The 17,439-nt window shown below is 42.0% G+C and overlaps 1 protein-coding gene across 5 annotated transcripts; it reads left to right on the top strand.

The window, feature by feature from the left end:
* The first annotated feature begins 8,527 nt into the window (after positions 1 to 8,527).
* LOC105481665 (SLIT and NTRK like family member 5) lies at positions 8,528 to 16,581 on the top strand. Of its 5 annotated transcripts, none has more exons than XM_011741380.3 (2): positions 8,528 to 9,166; positions 12,345 to 16,581. In XM_011741380.3, the coding sequence occupies exon 2, from the start codon at positions 12,353 to 12,355 to the stop codon at positions 15,227 to 15,229; it is 2,877 nt and encodes a 958-aa protein (XP_011739682.1). In that variant the 5' UTR covers positions 8,528 to 9,166; positions 12,345 to 12,352; the 3' UTR covers positions 15,230 to 16,581. The 5 variants fall into 5 exon arrangements, with proteins under 5 accessions (XP_011739682.1, XP_011739683.1, XP_011739686.1 ...); XM_011741381.3 differs by lacking the exon at positions 8,528 to 9,166 and adding an exon at positions 9,636 to 9,783; XM_011741384.3 differs by lacking the exon at positions 8,528 to 9,166 and adding an exon at positions 9,928 to 10,240.
* Positions 16,582 to 17,439: the final 858 nt, after the last annotated feature.

Raw genomic sequence — 17,439 nt, 5'->3', positions numbered from 1 at the left:
TATTTACCTTTGACTTTGAATTATAAATAAAGTGTGCATTGCCTGTGAATGCTTGTGTTAACCGTAGCTGAAGAAAGTCACATTATGCCGGGCGCGGTGACTCACGCCTGTAATCCCAGCACTTTGGGAGGCTGAGGCTGGAGGATCATGGGGTCAGGAGTTCGAGACCAGCGTGGCCAACGTGGTGAATCCCCGTCTATACTAAAAATATAAAAATTACCCTGGTGTGGTGTCACATGCCTATAATCCCAGCTACTCGGGAGGCTGAGACAGGAGAATTGTTTGAACCCGGGAGGCGGAGGTTGCAATGAGCCAGTATCACGCCACTGCACTACAGCCTGGGTGACAGAGCAAGACTTCATCTCAGAAAAGATAAAAAATCATCACATTACATATCAAAAAAGTTCAGTCAAATGGATTCCTATTATGAAGGACAAATGAATTTAGGCCTGCCTTTCTCTACATAATACATTACTATTAAATGCTACTATATCTATGCTATAGTGAAATATTTTTAAATATGAAAATACTCAGATGTCATGAATAAGCGGTAGTTTAATTGGTTAAAGTTTGTTTGTATAGCAGTCACTACTCATATAATAAAGCAGTTGAAGACCTAGATTGATTTTAGAATGAATCATGCATCTCATACTGGTGATTTAAATCAAAATTGGTTATTTGTTCATTGAGAATTATAATAATCAATTAAAATTGCAGCATACATCATAGCATGCTACAGGACAATAACTATAAATTTTGTGTCACTATAAAAGTCTTCATTAGATTGATGGAATATTTTTAATCGAAAAATTAAAACGCATCATGTAATATTAAACAAAAACTGAGCTGGCACAGGTGTGTTTTTCAGAGGTAACCTTTCATGAATTTACCATCCAGTTACCAATATCTGTTTAAATAAAGATCACTAGTAGAATAAAATGGGCTGAGTGTGGTGGCTCATATCTGTAATCCCAACATTTTGGGAGCCCGAGGCGGGCAGATTACAAGGTCAGGAGATCGAGACCATCCTGGCAAACACAGTGAAACCCCGTCTCTAATAAAAATACATTAAAAAAAAAAGTTAGCATGGTGGGCATGGTGGTATGCGCTTGTAGTCTTAGCCATTCGGGAGGCTGAAGCAGGAGAATCGCTTGAACCCAGGAGGTGGACGTTACGGTAAGCCGAGATCACGACACTGCACTCCAGCCTGGGTGACAGAGCAAGACTCCATCTCAAAAAAAAAAAAAAAAAGAATAACTTAAAATCTGCAAGTTAAGATTAATAATAATTATTTTTAAAAAAAAAACTCTTTTTGAAAGACAGGATCTCATTCTCTTTCCCAGGCCAGATCATAGCTCACTGCAACCTAAAACTGTTGGACTCAAGGCACCCTCCTACTTCAGCCTCCTGAAGAGCTAAAACTACAGGTGCACACCACCACACTCAACTACTTTTCTTTATTTTTATTTTTGTACAGATGGGGTCTTGCTATGCTGCCCAAGCTCATCTTGAACTCCTGGCCTCAAGAAATCCTCCCACCTAGACCTCCCAAAGTACTGGGACTAGAGGAGTGAGCCACCATGCCTGTACCAGATTAATAATTATATTATACTTTTCCAAGGAGCTTACATTTTAATATTTATTATTTGATTAACCAGTGTGATAGTTATATAGTCCATTGAAGACATAGCACATTAACTTTACCATCTACCCAGAGGAAATGTTTTCATTTATGCAGAGGCACAAATGATACAAAGCCAGAGCCAAGAATGAATGCAAGGTCTTGGAGAAACACTTTACTGATGACTAGGCCTAGTGGTTTCCTAATTATTTTGGACTTAAGCCTTTAAGCAATGTGTGATTCCTTTAAAGTTATATTGGTTTTTGTCTATGGAAGAAGTATATTGTTGGAAATAAAGGCCACTAATATGATGAATATTTTAGATAGATTGATGAAAAACACAATCTAACCTTAAAAAATTATAACTTCTGAATGGGACTCATTATCAGGTCATTATGTCTTTGTATCAGATTTATAAATGTCATTTTATTAAAACTGAGGTTTATTGAGCTTTTCATGGAAATTAGAGACCATATTAGCATTCTGTAAATTAGTTAATTATAATTTGCTGTTCAAACTCTGTCCACTCCAATTGTACAAAACAACACTAAACTTTAAAATCATGTTTTGGTATTAAAATAGATGGAATACACACATTCAAGTGCAGTTTTTTTGAGTCTTTTTGGCACACAAAACCTATCCTAGATAATTCCTGAAGCAAAATACCGATTTGGTATTTTCTTTTCCAGTTCTACTAACATCCCACTGTGTGATCTAGAGAAAAGTACTTTAGAGACTACTTTGCCATGCATAAAAAGGCACTTATCTTCTAATAAAATTCTATTGATTTAAAATAATCTACCTTTCTTTCTTTATAGAGGTATAATAAGGGTGTAATGAAGAATTTTGAAATGCTTGTAAAGTGCCTTGAAATCTTTAAAAGAATAGTAGAGGCCTTCAATTGAATGCAATTTGAAAGAATTGAATAGAGACCCTAAACAGAATGCTAATCAGGCCTCTTGCCAAATGTGAATCATAATTGCCCTTATTTATTGAGGATGTCATAATCACCATCATTACTTATGAGTGCAGCTGTTCATATTGATTGAATTTCCAAGGTATCCCAGAAATTGCACAAGAAACACAGTCTCAATCCTCTAGGAATTTATATTCTAGACCTGCACTGTCCAATATGGTAGCCACTAGCCACAGGTGGCTATTTAAATTTAAATCAGTCAAATTTAAATAACAATAAAATTTTAGTTCCTCTGCCATATCATCCACATTTCATTTTTTAAAGCTACCACCTACCGAAAGGTATCATTCATATTTCAATTGCTCAATAGCCTTATGTGGCCAATGGCTATCACATTGGATTGCACAGATACAGTTAATTTCTATTATCTTAGAAAATTCTATTGAACAGCCTCTTGTAGAGGTTTGCTGAACATATGCCACAATAAATATTATTCAAGAATACAATTTATGCAATATAATTTTATTATGCAATATAATTTTATTGCATAAATTGTAATTCATTAATTTTGAGAGAGAAAGTAGACAATTTACAAAAAGTCAAACATCTCTGTAAGCATTCGGATATGAATCAACTATTTTCATCTCAAATACAAGAGATAGGATCTAGCACATTTTGGGCGCTAAATAAATATTTGTTGAATTAATAAATTCGTAAATGAACAAGTATTTTGTATATACAAAGAGATTTCTGGAGCTCATTTTTCTTGCTATTGAAGGGATACCATATACTGTTTTCATAATAAGTAATGATAATGTAGTCTGGAAGAAAAATACACATTAAGCAAGAAATAGAACATTGTGCAGATCAAGTGTTTAAAAATGCAAGGGAATGTTTAGATAAGCAAGTCTTCACTGTTAGAAAGAATAAGAAAGATTTTTTCAGGTCGAGAAAGGACTTATATAGAATTCTCTAGAACAGTAGGTAAAAGAAAAATGAAAAGTCTGACAGATAAAAGGGCAGTGGAAACCAAAGCATTGGAGTTGGGGAAAAGGCTGATTCATTTTGAGGGGATGAAGAGATTATGAGAGTCTTCTGTTGAATGAAGGATTCCAGTTGGCAAAGTTGAATGTAGTACAGTCAATTTAGATATTTTTTCATTAGCAATGGTTCTTAAATTGTTGTAATTTGACTGTGTTTTAGGATAATTAATTGTTTTTCTCTTTAAAAAAAAAAACAGACATAACACAGAAAATATAGGCATAACATAATGCCTGTTTAGACTTATTCTCTAAAAATGACTAGAGATGTGCGAGAACCAAGGACCAATGGGTCCCAAGAGACAAATCATAGCACTAATAAGAGAGTTACATAGAAAAGCTAATCTGATTACTTTATGAAACTGCTTCATTTCCAGTGGAATGTGTGCATTTCAATGCTAGTATAAGCCAGATGGCAGTAGCCTTTGTTCTAACAGGGTCTGATGATAGTTTGTATATTTAAAATGTCACAACTACACTCACTTTTCTTCAGTAAATAGTAAAGAACAGCTGCTGACAACTTCAAGTGCAATCACTTATCTTCTCAACAGAGCCATTTTCATCTTCCTCTTCACTCACCAGAGTATCAAATGAAACTGATGTTCCCAACACACAGCATGGTTCTGAATAGTGAAGATAACAAAGCTAGCTTCTATTAATGACCATTCTACTAGCTGATATTGGTAGCTAGAATTGAATGTCACATATGAGTAATGATGAAAAATTATTGTAACTAATTAATTGGCACTCATATTTAGAAATATATTCAGTGTCTCCAATGATAATAATGTGTCATGAACAGTAAAACCATTTGGGAACTATGGGATAGAGATGAATTTAAGGAAATCATCTTGAACTCTTCCTAAGCTCTTAAATCACCCTTCCAAATATCCTTATTTTTCAAGTGCACATTTTTATAAATTTTTATTGGGAATGTGTATGTAAAAATTGAACAAAATATAGTAGAAACCAAAACAGTAAAAAACAGAAATAGTAAAGAAAAGAGCATATGATGAAAAACAAATTCCCATTCTATTTAAGGTGCCAGTCTTCTTCCAAAAGGTAAACACTATTATTGGATTTGTGTGTATTAATTTCTTTCCAGAAAAAAGTCTGCCTCTCACATATTACAGGTAATGTTATATATACTCCTAGAAATAGCAAAACAGTATTCCTATACAAACTGGTGTTTAAAGTAGAAGAGTATTCTAAGGTATAGATGGATGTGTATGATTTTTCAGTGAGTCAGACATTTAACTTGTTCTTAGTCATTTTCAAATGCAAGCATCTGTTACAAATAATATCTTCTGACATAGTGTTTTATATATCTTACTTTGGCACACCTGAAGGCTACTTTCTGAAAAAGTGGTGTTCCAAAGATATATTTTTGTAGATAATTCCAATTGGTTATCCAAAAAGGATATTTTCATATGTAATTATGTCAAAAAATACCAGAGTGTATGTGCAAGGAACTGCATAAGGCAAGGAAGAAAATTGGCTATTTGTTGTATATTCTTTTGTAATGCCTCTGAGAGTCTATTTCTAAGATTGTGAATAATTAAGTCTATAAGTGAATAAATAATTTCAGCAAAATTATATTTGCTGGCCATTTTTACTTTGATAATTATAACTGCATGATGTTTGTTTTTAATTTTAAATGTATTAGACAAAATGTCAAAGACAAATGCTGTATACTTATTTAATTTAGCAATTTCATAGAGACACAATCATAAATGGTGACTCATTATTTTCCTCCAGGAGAAACTTTTATTTTCTCCTTTTAGATATGTAAGATATATATATTTATATATAATTATATATATGAATGTGATATATATAAAATTTCAATTTCAAAAACTTTAAAGACATATGCCCCTTAACTTAGACTTGAAAAATGTGTCATTTATTAAATTGAGTTGAACAGACTTCTTAGCCATTACTATGGAGGAATAGAAATTTAGCATTAGAATTCCATAATCTTAACTCACCAGTTAGGCTAACAACAACAACAGCAACAAAATTGCAAGCTCTACTGGCTTTAGATAGATGTTGACCAATACTTATGAAGTCATGCAATGATTAATAAAGAATTTCCTTGTTTATAATCCTCATTAGATTGTTTCTTAAAGCACCATAATTCTTGACTAAGCATTTTAATATTCTAAAGATAACACACAGCGATACACAAATGTGTTAAGTGTTATCTTAAGAAATGTACTTAATATAATAATTCCTCTGTGTTCATAAAGCACTAAAATAATAATTCTAGAAATTAATAAATATAAATTTACAAAAATATACGGTCAATTTTAAGTGGCCAGTATGCTACTTATGTTTTAAATTTAAATTTAAATTTGCAGGTATCAAATTATGACCATATTGATCATGACAATTACATTTGCAGTATAAATGCCAAATATATTTGCCAAATATATTTCCAAATGTATTTCCCCACATGATATGCATTTATGATGATACTCTCTCAATAGATAATTCTAATATGAAAAAATATATTTGCAAACATTTGGACAAATGTGACTTTCACATCCAACTCCATCAAATAATGTTTAATATTAATAAACTTAATTCTGGGGAGATATATTTGATCAATCATTTAATTTTACAATGGCCAAATATATCTATGTAATTAAGTGCAGTATCTGAGTGCTATCTGAAAGCATGTGTACACATATGACCATATGTTGCTTAATATAGACTAAAACATAGATACGTTTGTTCATGTGAGGTAAAAGTTTTTGCTCATATTTGAGCACTCATATAATTCATTTATATATTTTCTAAGCAATAGTCAACATTCAATGCAAATAAAGAAACAGATTAATAACTGAGGCTTCTCCTTATATCTATGATGTTTTCCCTCTTGTGTTCTTCTGTTCTGAACTCATGCCACAGTATTTTCTAAAATTTCATTTTCTTGCAGAGCATCTTACAGAGACACCTAGCGGCAAAAGGTAGTGGTGGCTTCTGGGGCCACCCTTACTGTTGAGTTAATGGTAGAAAGTTTTCATCATTTACTTATTTGAACCACAAGAGATACACTAGATTATTAGCATAAGTGTTTCCAACAAAACCGTAACTTAAACTAATTCCAAACATATTTAATATTTCTTAGTTGAATAACATTTACTTTAATTAGAACAATAAGTATTTAAAATAAAATAATACAAAACCATGAATTAAACTTTAATATTGAATATAATTATGAAGATTTAGAACAGTGATAAAATACAATAGCTTTATTTAAGCTATTTTGAAAAAATAAATAATCGATTAAGACAATTTAGGACCTTTCAGGACTTCTACAAAGTTAATCAATATTGAAAATTATGTTTCTGATAGGACTCAATAGTTATATTCCAAAGGCTTCTGGCTGTAATTCCTATATAATTTTAAATTTAAATATTACATTTTCATTTTGAAAATATAGAAGTAATTTTACACTTAAAAATAAATTTTCTAAAATGTTTATATAGTGTTAAAAGTTAATGACTAAATAAAAATACAGAATAAGTCTTTTGTGGATGAAGTGTAAGTTATAATTGTTTATGCAATGTATCTATAGCTAGTGACTATCATTCCTAGGTCAAATGTTTCTAAATTTAATAAAACGTTCCATTACAAGACTTTGTTTTTATTATCTGAAATTACTATTACTTCTTTCCTTCCTCTGCCTTGAATATAACCCACACTCAAACAAAATTGTTTCCAAATAAAGTAATTATGGTATAAAGTAAAAATATATATATTTGCACAACATATGCAGGGGAAAGTTCAAGAAAGATTGCAATACCTCAAGAGACTGCAATGTCCATCGCCTGAGAGATATATACGTCTCGGAACATAGACATACTATCGGACTCTATATTAATATTAAATATGATTAACCAGAATATTATAACACAGTATTATCCCAAATATTACTAAGAATAAAACAATATCAACTATTTCCAAAATAAAGTGGGTAAAATATATTTACATGGAGAAACTAACTACATAGTTATCAAAGGAACAGGCACATGTGCACTCAGTCTGCACTGAGTCACTTATGATGATCAACTTTTCTCTTATAGCTTTGATGAACAGCAGGTCTAATATTACAAACATTGAAAACATGTCTTATGAATGTAAAGACCCCCTTTTGGGGATGGAAGTGTCTGGTTTCATGGAAAGAGCCAAGAATACTTACTGTAGAGATGACTCTAGTAGAGTTTAGCAGGTGACTCTTCAAGAAACTCGCTTTCTATCGATACTGCATTTACTTAGGGGTTTTCCAGCTTTTTAGTACACACCAAATGTATTCAAAAACATTCCCTCTGACAGTCTTTCACATTCCCTTGTGTTGCCTAGACACACCTATAAAACGTAATTCTATTAAAAAGAGAAAAGAAAAGTAGCGCCCTTGTTTGCAGCTAGGAGGAACCACTCCCTTTTCCAGGATCCTTAACAGTATGTACATGAGACAGCCGCATTCTAAATGGCAGGAGGAAGGCAGGCGATCAGCCCTGGGCTGGAATCATCTGTTCCTGACCACCAGCAAACCTGGCACCGCCGGGGTTATTTCCACTCCTCCCTTTCCCAATCCAAGAATTGCACAGTCCCACGCTCGTATTACGCACATGGTCCAAGACTCCTCTGTCTCCCAAGAATGTGACATCCAAGGGGGCTCCGGTTGCGCCGCCCTAGCCCAGGGACGCCTTCGCCCTCGGCTGCCATCTATCGGCCACCGAGCGCCCGCTTCGCCCCGGGCCCACCATGTCTGCTGCAGCTTGGCTCGCACCAGAGGCGCGACAATAAACAAGTGCACTGGACTGGGCCCTGCACCCGCTCTGGAGCAGCTGTCTCAGAGACCCGGAGTTGCTTTCCGTGTTGCCACCTCCTCGGCGACCGGGAGGAAGACGCGACTTTCTCGGAGTTTTTTTTTAGAGCCACCGTGCTGCCAGGACAAGCCACAGGCATAGAACGACGCGGTTCCTGCCCGCCCCCCCCTCCTCTTCCCCCAGAAACCCCAAAGGATGTCGGTGATAGAGAGTTCCAAATAATGACGATTGTGCGCCGCATCTGGGGAAGGGATACAGAAAAAAAAAAAACCTGCAAACACCGTGAGGGATGAAACTGCCAAAAGGATGAGGGAGCCTCTCAAATACTAATTAGGGGCCGCGGCGGCGGCTGGCTCGGCGCGGGGACAGCGGCGGCGGGATCCCAACGAGGTGGTCGCCGCTGCGCTGGGGGCGGAGGACAGAGCAGGAGCTGCAGCCGCCGCCTTCGCTGGAGCAGCGGAGGGGCCGGTGCCACCTTCGCTCGCCCCCTCACTACCATGTACAGTGTGCGCTGCAAGAAGAAGGCGGGAGATGCATGCACACCCCCGCGACCCGCTCCCTCTGGCTGGTCCCCGGGCGTGCGCCACTGACCAGGGGGGAATGTGGTGAAGACCGAGAGGAGAGCCGAGGGGGGAGGGGAGGGCCGGCCGGCGCGAACCCAGGCCCGAGGGTGCGAGGAGCTGGAGGAGGCTGGAGGGGGCGGCGGCCACAGCTGGGTCGGAGAAAGTTGCCCCCTTTGCAGATGGGAACTGTGAGTACCCCACTTGGGGGAGGGTGCAGCGAAGGCTGCCAGGGACCCCGCGATCGCGCCTTAACACGGATTGGAGCAAGTGTGCGAGTGATCATGAGTGTGAGCGGGTGCGAGCGCTCGGCGGGGCTGACCGTCACGTTGGCTGGGCCGGCGGTGCCAGGCAGTCTTCTCCGCGCCCCCCTCCTCCCGCTCCGTGCCTCCCCTCCCAGCAGCTCCCCCTCCCCGCCCCGCCCGGCTCCGGCTCCCGGCCCCTACCGCGAGGCGCCTCTCCAGCCGGACCTCCGCCGCCCCCTCCCGCTGCCTTCCTATCCCGCCGCTCCAGATCGCCCCCCGCTCTTCCCCCCACCCAACCCTGCTGCCCGCTCTGACTACCGCGGAGAGACCCGGGGAGAGTCGTTTGGGGAGCCCCGGAACCCGCGGTCGCCACCGCGGCGGCGGCCCCGGGCTGGAGGCGTCCGGGCGCCTCTTTCCTCCAGCCTCTGGGACCCAGCTACTCGCGGTCACCTCGCCCTGCCTGGGCTTGAGAAACCCAATGCATACCCCAAAGAGGGTTTTTGTGTATGTGTGTGTTTTTAAAGGATGGCTATGATGAGTGGGCCTTGGAGATGTGAAACGGGGTAAGTCTATCGTTTACTTTGCAAAAGAGGTTCGCGTGTGTGTCTGTGTGTGTGTGTATATGTGTGTGTGTGTGTGTGTGTGTGTGTGTGTGTGTGTGTGTGTGTGTGTGTGGCGGGGTGGCTTTCTTTCCCTCTCCTCCCTCCCCTTCTTCCTCCGTTTTCCCTTCCTTCTCTTTGGGGCGGGGTGGGGGAGGGGGAGCCTCGCGTCCTGGAACTCCGGGTGCTTCTGCCTGGGCGGCCGCTTGAGCAGCTGTGCCCGGAGCCTCCGGTTCGGCCTGGGTGCTGGGCTCCAGTACGAGTGGCTCCATGCTGCTTAATGCGGGGACGTACAGGGCGGTGATCCAGTACCTAAATTCTCTGGGAGAAAATGAATAATCCCCCCGCCCCCGCCCTCCAGGAAAAAAAAAAAATCTGAGAATCTGAGAATGTTCAGCGCACCCGCGAATTTCCATCGGAGGTGCGTTTCCCCGTCAGAATGTCAGCCTTCCCAGGCTCATTCAACTTTATTTTCTCAAATTTTTGGTCTCCTTTGCTAGCAAGGAGGAGGGGAAAGGGGGTGGGTTGAGAGGAAGCTCTTCGATCCTTGCTAACTAGAACTGAATTAAAGTTGTAAACGCTGGAGTTTAATACTGGCTGGACAGAATTTGCAATGGGCTTTCAGATGGGGTGGGAGGTGAATGGGGGCGGGGAAGCACAGGGAGGGAGGGGGAGGGGACCCAACCTCGCTGAATGGATGTGCGGATTTGATCCAGCGGAGAACTGAAATTTCAAGGTAAACGTTTTGCTTTCACTGGGGATGTTTTTGCCGCTTTTAAGCCGGGAGACGTTTACCGTTGCGTTGGGAGGTCGGGGATACTTGCGAGGTTTATGCACTATGGTTCCGATTCGTCTCGACACGTCTGGGTGGCCACACGTGAATGATTCGCAGGCACACTGGTACATGTGCGTGTGAATGCAGGGGTGTTTAATAACGCGGGCTGGAGTCGACTTGGGGATCAGGAGCAAGGTCTCCAGGCTTGAAACCGCTGTCTCGGAAACATCTTGGCTTTAGTTTGGAGTTGCAATTTGATATTAGACTTCGGTAGTGAGGCAAAGGCAAGGTTGACCAGAGAAAAGGCGTAGGTTCCTAGAGCCCAGCATTTCTATCAAATGTCCCCCACCCCATTAACCAACGCAGCGTGCACGCGCGCGCACACACACACACACACACACTCACACTCACACACGCTCATTCCATTTATGTCCTTCCTTTAAGAGTGCTGCTGTTGATCAGAAGTAGGAAGTGGAAGGAAGCCTTCAAGGGGACAAAAAGAGAGCAAGAAAAAAGAGGGGGAGGGGGTCACATTGATTCCTGTGGGAGATGAAATTCGTATATTAAATAACTGGCCTAAGTCACTTACAGTTCTCCCTCCCACCTTTCTATTTTGCCTTTTAATCAACCCAGGCGTCCTTTCCCTGAGAGTAAAAAAAGGAGAGAGGGGAGCGTTAACAATTAAATGTAATAAGCAACTCCAAAGATGGGGATGCTGTCGAGGTGGTAGTTCCGTGCAACCCTTGCTATTACCGTTGCAAATAGACGCGGAGCCCAAGGTAAGCGAGGCTTTGGCACTGATCCTTGGTTTACTGATTCCCAGTAAGCGGTAGGAACGTCCTTTTAAACTCTAGGCATCAGGAGGTATTCGGAGATTGCAGATACCTTCGCTGAGTTCTTTGTAATCCGTCGTGCAGAACTATTTCAGTGGCTTAAAGATGCGGTTTGGTAGCGTCGCTGACATGATCAATGAGAAGTGGTCGCAGGGCGCTCTCAGGGAAGCGCTGCTAAGTGGCACCGTGCATGCAATTAGGACGCTGATGTGCTTAATAGCGTGGTAGTGAAGTCCACCATCAAAGCAAATGCGTTCTCCTTTTTCTCCTTACTCAAAGCTCCGGAAGACAATTGGTGATCTAAGAGCTTCTTGGGGCTCCTTTGATGCATTATATTACACCCTTTTTGCCTCTGAAAAGTATCCTTTAGGTTCCCACCGTGGCATTTCTAGCGATGGTTTAAAATACCCCAAGTATCTTGGCTCCTTGCCTCTCTGTGAAAATAAGAGACCTTCATGGTGAACTGTTAACCTGAAGAGGTTCTGAAAGAAAGAAAGGGGGGAGGGGGCTGGGTATAGGTGAGGTGGGGAACCTTGTAAAATGGTGCTTCTTTTTTCTTAAATTAGAACCATGAAACTGAACTGACAGCCATTTTTATGTATATTTATGGATTGGTTTTGAAAAGGGGGGAGCAGAGAAAACTAAAATGGGACTTTATCTAACCTGCTCTTTTCTTGTAGGGAGCAGCATATTTGTGGTGTGCTCATTACAAAAAAATGAAATCAACCTTTAAATCAAAATGTATAATAGATTTTAATAAAATCTGGAGAATGTCAATGTTTCACTGGGGGGTGTGTGTCATTTATATCTCTTCCTTTTGGGTTTTAGAGTAATAATATTAAGAGAGAGACTTTCTGACTGATCCCTTAAATTTTTGTCATATTCTGTTGTTTCCTTGTTTTCTCTCTCCCTTACAGGAGGTAAAATGCACACTTGCTGCCCCCCAGTAACTTTGGAACAGGACCTTCACAGAAAAATGCATAGCTGGATGCTGCAGACTCTAGCGTTTGCTGTAACATCTCTCGTCCTTTCGTGTGCAGAAACCATCGATTATTATGGGGAAATCTGTGACAATGCATGTCCTTGTGAGGAAAAGGACGGCATTTTAACTGTGAGCTGTGAAAACCGCGGGATCATCAGTCTCTCTGAAATTAGCCCTCCCCGTTTCCCAATCTACCACCTCTTGTTGTCCGGAAACCTTTTGAACCGTCTCTATCCCAATGAGTTTGTCAATTACACTGGGGCTTCAATTTTGCATCTGGGTAGCAATGTTATCCAGGACATTGAGACCGGGGCTTTCCATGGGCTACGGGGTTTGAGGAGATTGCATCTGAACAATAATAAACTGGAACTTCTGCGAGATGATACCTTCCTTGGCTTGGAGAACCTGGAGTACCTACAGGTCGATTACAATTACATCAGCGTCATTGAACCCAATGCTTTTGGGAAACTGCATTTGTTGCAGGTGCTTATCCTCAATGACAATCTTTTGTCCAGTTTACCCAACAATCTTTTCCGTTTTGTGCCCTTAACGCACTTGGACCTCCGGGGGAACAGGCTGAAACTTCTGCCCTACGTGGGGCTCTTACAGCACATGGATAAAGTTGTGGAGCTACAGCTGGAGGAAAACCCTTGGAATTGTTCTTGTGAGCTGATCTCTCTAAAGGATTGGTTGGACAGCATCTCCTACTCAGCCCTGGTGGGGGATGTGGTTTGTGAGACCCCCTTCCGCTTACACGGCAGGGACTTGGATGAAGTATCCAAGCAGGAACTGTGCCCAAGGAGACTTATTTCTGACTACGAGATGAGGCCGCAGACGCCTTTGAGCACCACGGGGTATTTACACACCACCCCGGCCTCAGTGAATTCTGTGGCCACTTCTTCCTCTGCTGTTTACAAACCCCCTTTGAAGCCCCCTAAGGGGACCCGCCAACCCAACAAGCCCAGGGTGCGCCCCACCTCTCGGCAGCCCTCCAAGGACTTGGGCTACAGCAACTATGGCCCCAGCATCGCCTATCAGACCAAATCCCCGGTGCCTTTGGAGTGTCCCACCGCGTGCACTTGCAACCTGCAGATCTCTGATCTGGGCCTCAACGTAAACTGCCAGGAGCGAAAGATCGAGAGCATCGCTGAACTGCAGCCCAAGCCCTACAACCCCAAGAAAATGTATCTGACAGAGAACTATATCGCTGTCGTGCGCAGGACAGACTTCCTGGAGGCCACGGGGCTGGACCTCCTGCACCTGGGGAACAACCGCATCTCGATGATACAGGACCGCGCTTTCGGGGATCTCACCAACCTGAGGCGCCTGTACCTGAATGGCAATAGGATCGAGAGGCTAAGCCCGGAGTTATTCTATGGCCTGCAGAGCCTGCAGTATCTCTTCCTCCAGTACAATCTCATTCGCGAGATTCAGTCTGGAACTTTTGACCCGGTCCCAAACCTCCAGCTGCTATTCTTGAATAACAACCTCCTGCAGGCCATGCCCTCGGGCGTCTTCTCTGGCCTGACCCTCCTCAGGCTAAACCTGAGGAGTAATCACTTCACCTCCTTGCCGGTGAGTGGAGTTTTGGACCAGCTGAAGTCACTCATCCAAATCGACCTCCACGACAACCCTTGGGATTGTACCTGCGACATTGTGGGCATGAAGCTGTGGGTGGAGCAGCTCAAAGTGGGCGTCCTAGTGGACGAGGTGATCTGTAAGGCGCCCAAGAAATTCGCTGAGACAGACATGCGCTCCATTAAGTCGGAGCTGCTGTGCCCTGACTATTCAGATGTAGTGGTTTCCACGCCCACACCCTCCTCCATCCAGGTCCCTGCGAGGACCAGCGCGGTGACTCCTGCGGTCCGGTTGAACAGCACCGGGGCCCCCGCGGGCTTGGGCGCAGGCGGAGGGGCGTCGTCGGTGCCCTTGTCTGTGTTAATCCTCAGCCTCCTGCTGGTTTTCATCATGTCAGTCTTCGTGGCCGCTGGGCTCTTCGTGCTGGTCATGAAGCGCAGGAAGAAGAACCAGAGCGACCACACCAGCACCAACAACTCCGACGTGAGTTCCTTCAACATGCAGTACAGCGTGTACGGCGGCGGCGGCGGTGCAGGCGGCCACCCACACGCGCACGTGCATCACCGCGGGCCCGCGCTGCCCAAGGTGAAGACGCCCGCGGGCCACGTGTATGAATACATCCCCCACCCACTGGGCCACATGTGCAAAAACCCCATCTACCGCTCCCGAGAGGGCAACTCCGTAGAGGATTACAAAGACCTGCACGAGCTCAAGGTCACCTACAGCAGCAACCACCACCTGCAGCAGCAGCAGCAGCCGCCGCCGCCACCGCAGCAGCCACAGCAGCAGCCCCCGCCGCAGCTGCAGCTGCAGCCCGGGGAGGAGGAGAGGCGGGAAAGCCACCACTTGCGGAGCCCCGCCTACAGCGTCAGCACCATCGAGCCCCGGGAGGACCTGCTGTCGCCGGTGCAGGACGCCGACCGCTTTTACAGGGGCATTTTAGAACCAGACAAACACTGCTCCACCACCCCCGCCGGCAATAGCCTCCCGGAATATCCCAAATTCCCGTGCAGCCCCGCTGCTTACACTTTCTCCCCCAACTATGACCTGAGACGCCCCCATCAGTATTTGCATCCGGGGGCAGGGGACAGCAGGCTACGGGAACCGGTGCTCTACAGCCCCCCGAGTGCTGTCTTTGTAGAACCCAACCGGAACGAATATCTGGAGTTAAAAGCAAAACTAAACGTTGAGCCGGACTACCTCGAAGTGCTGGAAAAACAGACCACATTTAGCCAGTTCTAAAAGCAAAGAAACTCCCTTGGAGCTTTTGCATTTAAAACAAACAAGCAAGCTGACACACACGGTGAACACATTTGATTAATTGTGTTGTTTCAACGTTTAGGGTGAAGTGCCTTGGCACGGGATTTCTCAGCTTCGGTGGAAGATACGAAAAGGGTGTGCAATTTCCTTTAAAATTTACACGTGGGAAACATTTGTGTAAACTGGGCACATCACTTTCTCTTCTTGCGTGTGGGGCAGGTGTGGAGAAGGGCTTTAAGGAGGGCAATTTGCTGCGCGGGTGATTTGTGAAAGGCCGCAGTCGTTTTTGTAGTGGTTGGAAGTGCTAAGAATGGTGGATGATGGCAGAGCATAGATTCTACTCTTCCTCTTTTGCTTCCTCCCCCCTTCTCCCGCCCCACCTCCGTTTCTCCCCTTTTAAGCCATGGGTGGGTCTAACTGGCTTTTGTGGAGAAATTAGCACACCCCAACTTTAATAGGAAATTTGTTCTCTTTTTCCGCCCCTCTCCTTCTCTCCTTCCCTCCCCTCCCTTCTCATTCCTTTTCTTTGTTTTTAAAGGATGTGTTTGTATGCATTCTGGACATTTGAATTTAAAAAAATATTGTGATCCTGTAAAGGATCACCATAGATGTGGACAAATCATTAAAATTACAGAGCTATATGATCCATAATTGATTAGTCAAAATAACTTATTGATGAGATATACAAATATTTTATTGTAGCACCTATTTTTATATGCACATTTAGCATTCCTCTTTCCTTCACTTTAGCCTATGATTTTGCAGAGGTGTCGCACTGTATTAGGATCTGCATTTCTAAAACTGACGTGGTATCAGGAAGGCATTTTCAATCATTAAAAATGTGGAGAATTTAATGGCAAAATCTTTAAAAGCCAATGCAACCCACCCAATTGAATCTGTATTTTTTTTTTAAGAAGAAAGATCTGATTGTATCCCAATGCATTAAAAAAAAAAAAAATAGGGCAATTAATTGGGCCATTCCAGTGTGAATTGTGTGAAAGTTTTGGGTTTTATTAGAAAAGATTTGAAAGTTATTTTTATTAGTGAACCAAAATGACATGTTGATTTGACTACTATTGTAGCCGATTTTCGATTGTTTAACCAAACCCAGTTGCATTTGTACAGATCCACATGTACTGGCACCTCAGAAGACCAAATCATGGACTGTACAAGTCTCTATACGATGTCTTTATCCCTGTGGGCAGCAAGCAATGATGATAATGACAAACAGGATCTCTGTAACATGGGGCTACTGTTGTTACAGTCTCATATGTATCCCAGCACATGTAATTTTTTAAATAGTTTCTGAATAAACACTTGATAACTATGTCAAATATGAGGGATGGAAGTAATGATTATTTAAGGTGCAAAATACTTACCTATGTGTGATTGATAGAATCTCCACCATTAACAATTTAGGAAGTAGTTCCTAAACTTTATTCCTAATACAAAATGTTTTTCCCCTAATCAGCAAAAATTTAAAGTATACACACATATATATATATAAAACATATATTACATATATATGTAATGTATGCCTTTGTTGGTTCAGGGAAGTATCGTTTTCTAAATGTGTCACTTAATGTGTTTATTATATTTTCAATGATGTAACTGTTTCCTTACTGAAGTATTCATCTGCTACGTGGTGCATGGTAAGTAATATATTGCATATTCACTTTTCTCTTAATATGATGTACTTGTCATATCAGTATTATTTATTCAGTCTACAGTTTTCCCATAGTTTTCATATTTTTAACTTGTGTAAAACTACCTTCAACAATTATGATGGATTCCTTATCTAAAGTTGATCAGTATTCTAAATGCTCAAAATGTTGGTGGATATGACCTCATCATCTTTGAATAAGGTTTTCTAGTGAGTTTAGACTATAATTTAAGGATAAGAAATGTTTCAATTATGTGCCTCATTGCTATAGGTGGATCTCCCAATAACCTCACCTGGAATTTGTACAATATCAAGGGCCGTTCATGAACTTTGTGTTTAAAGAACAATTTCCATGGCATTCTGCCACAAAGAGGCAGCATTCACCCATGAGAAAATTGACAGTAACTACTTGAATTCAGATTGAACAGGTGGTACCAGTTTCCCCGAGGATTAAAAAAAAATTGTAATGCTACATTGACCAAGTACAGTAAGCTATTCATATTCTTTGCAACATTTTCCTTTCTAAATT

Source organism: Macaca nemestrina, chromosome 16 (assembly GCF_043159975.1).
Source record: "Macaca nemestrina isolate mMacNem1 chromosome 16, mMacNem.hap1, whole genome shotgun sequence".
In the NCBI taxonomy this organism is placed as follows: Eukaryota; Metazoa; Chordata; class Mammalia; order Primates; family Cercopithecidae; genus Macaca; species Macaca nemestrina.
Note: the sequence above shows the minus strand (reverse complement) of the source record. Positions and strands in the feature narration are given on the sequence as shown.

What these genes read in the sequence shown, in the direction of transcription:
- LOC105481665 (XM_011741380.3), top strand. Translation starts at nt 12,353, where the DNA reads ATGCACACTTGCTGCCCCCCAGTAACTTTGGAACAGGACCTTCACAGA.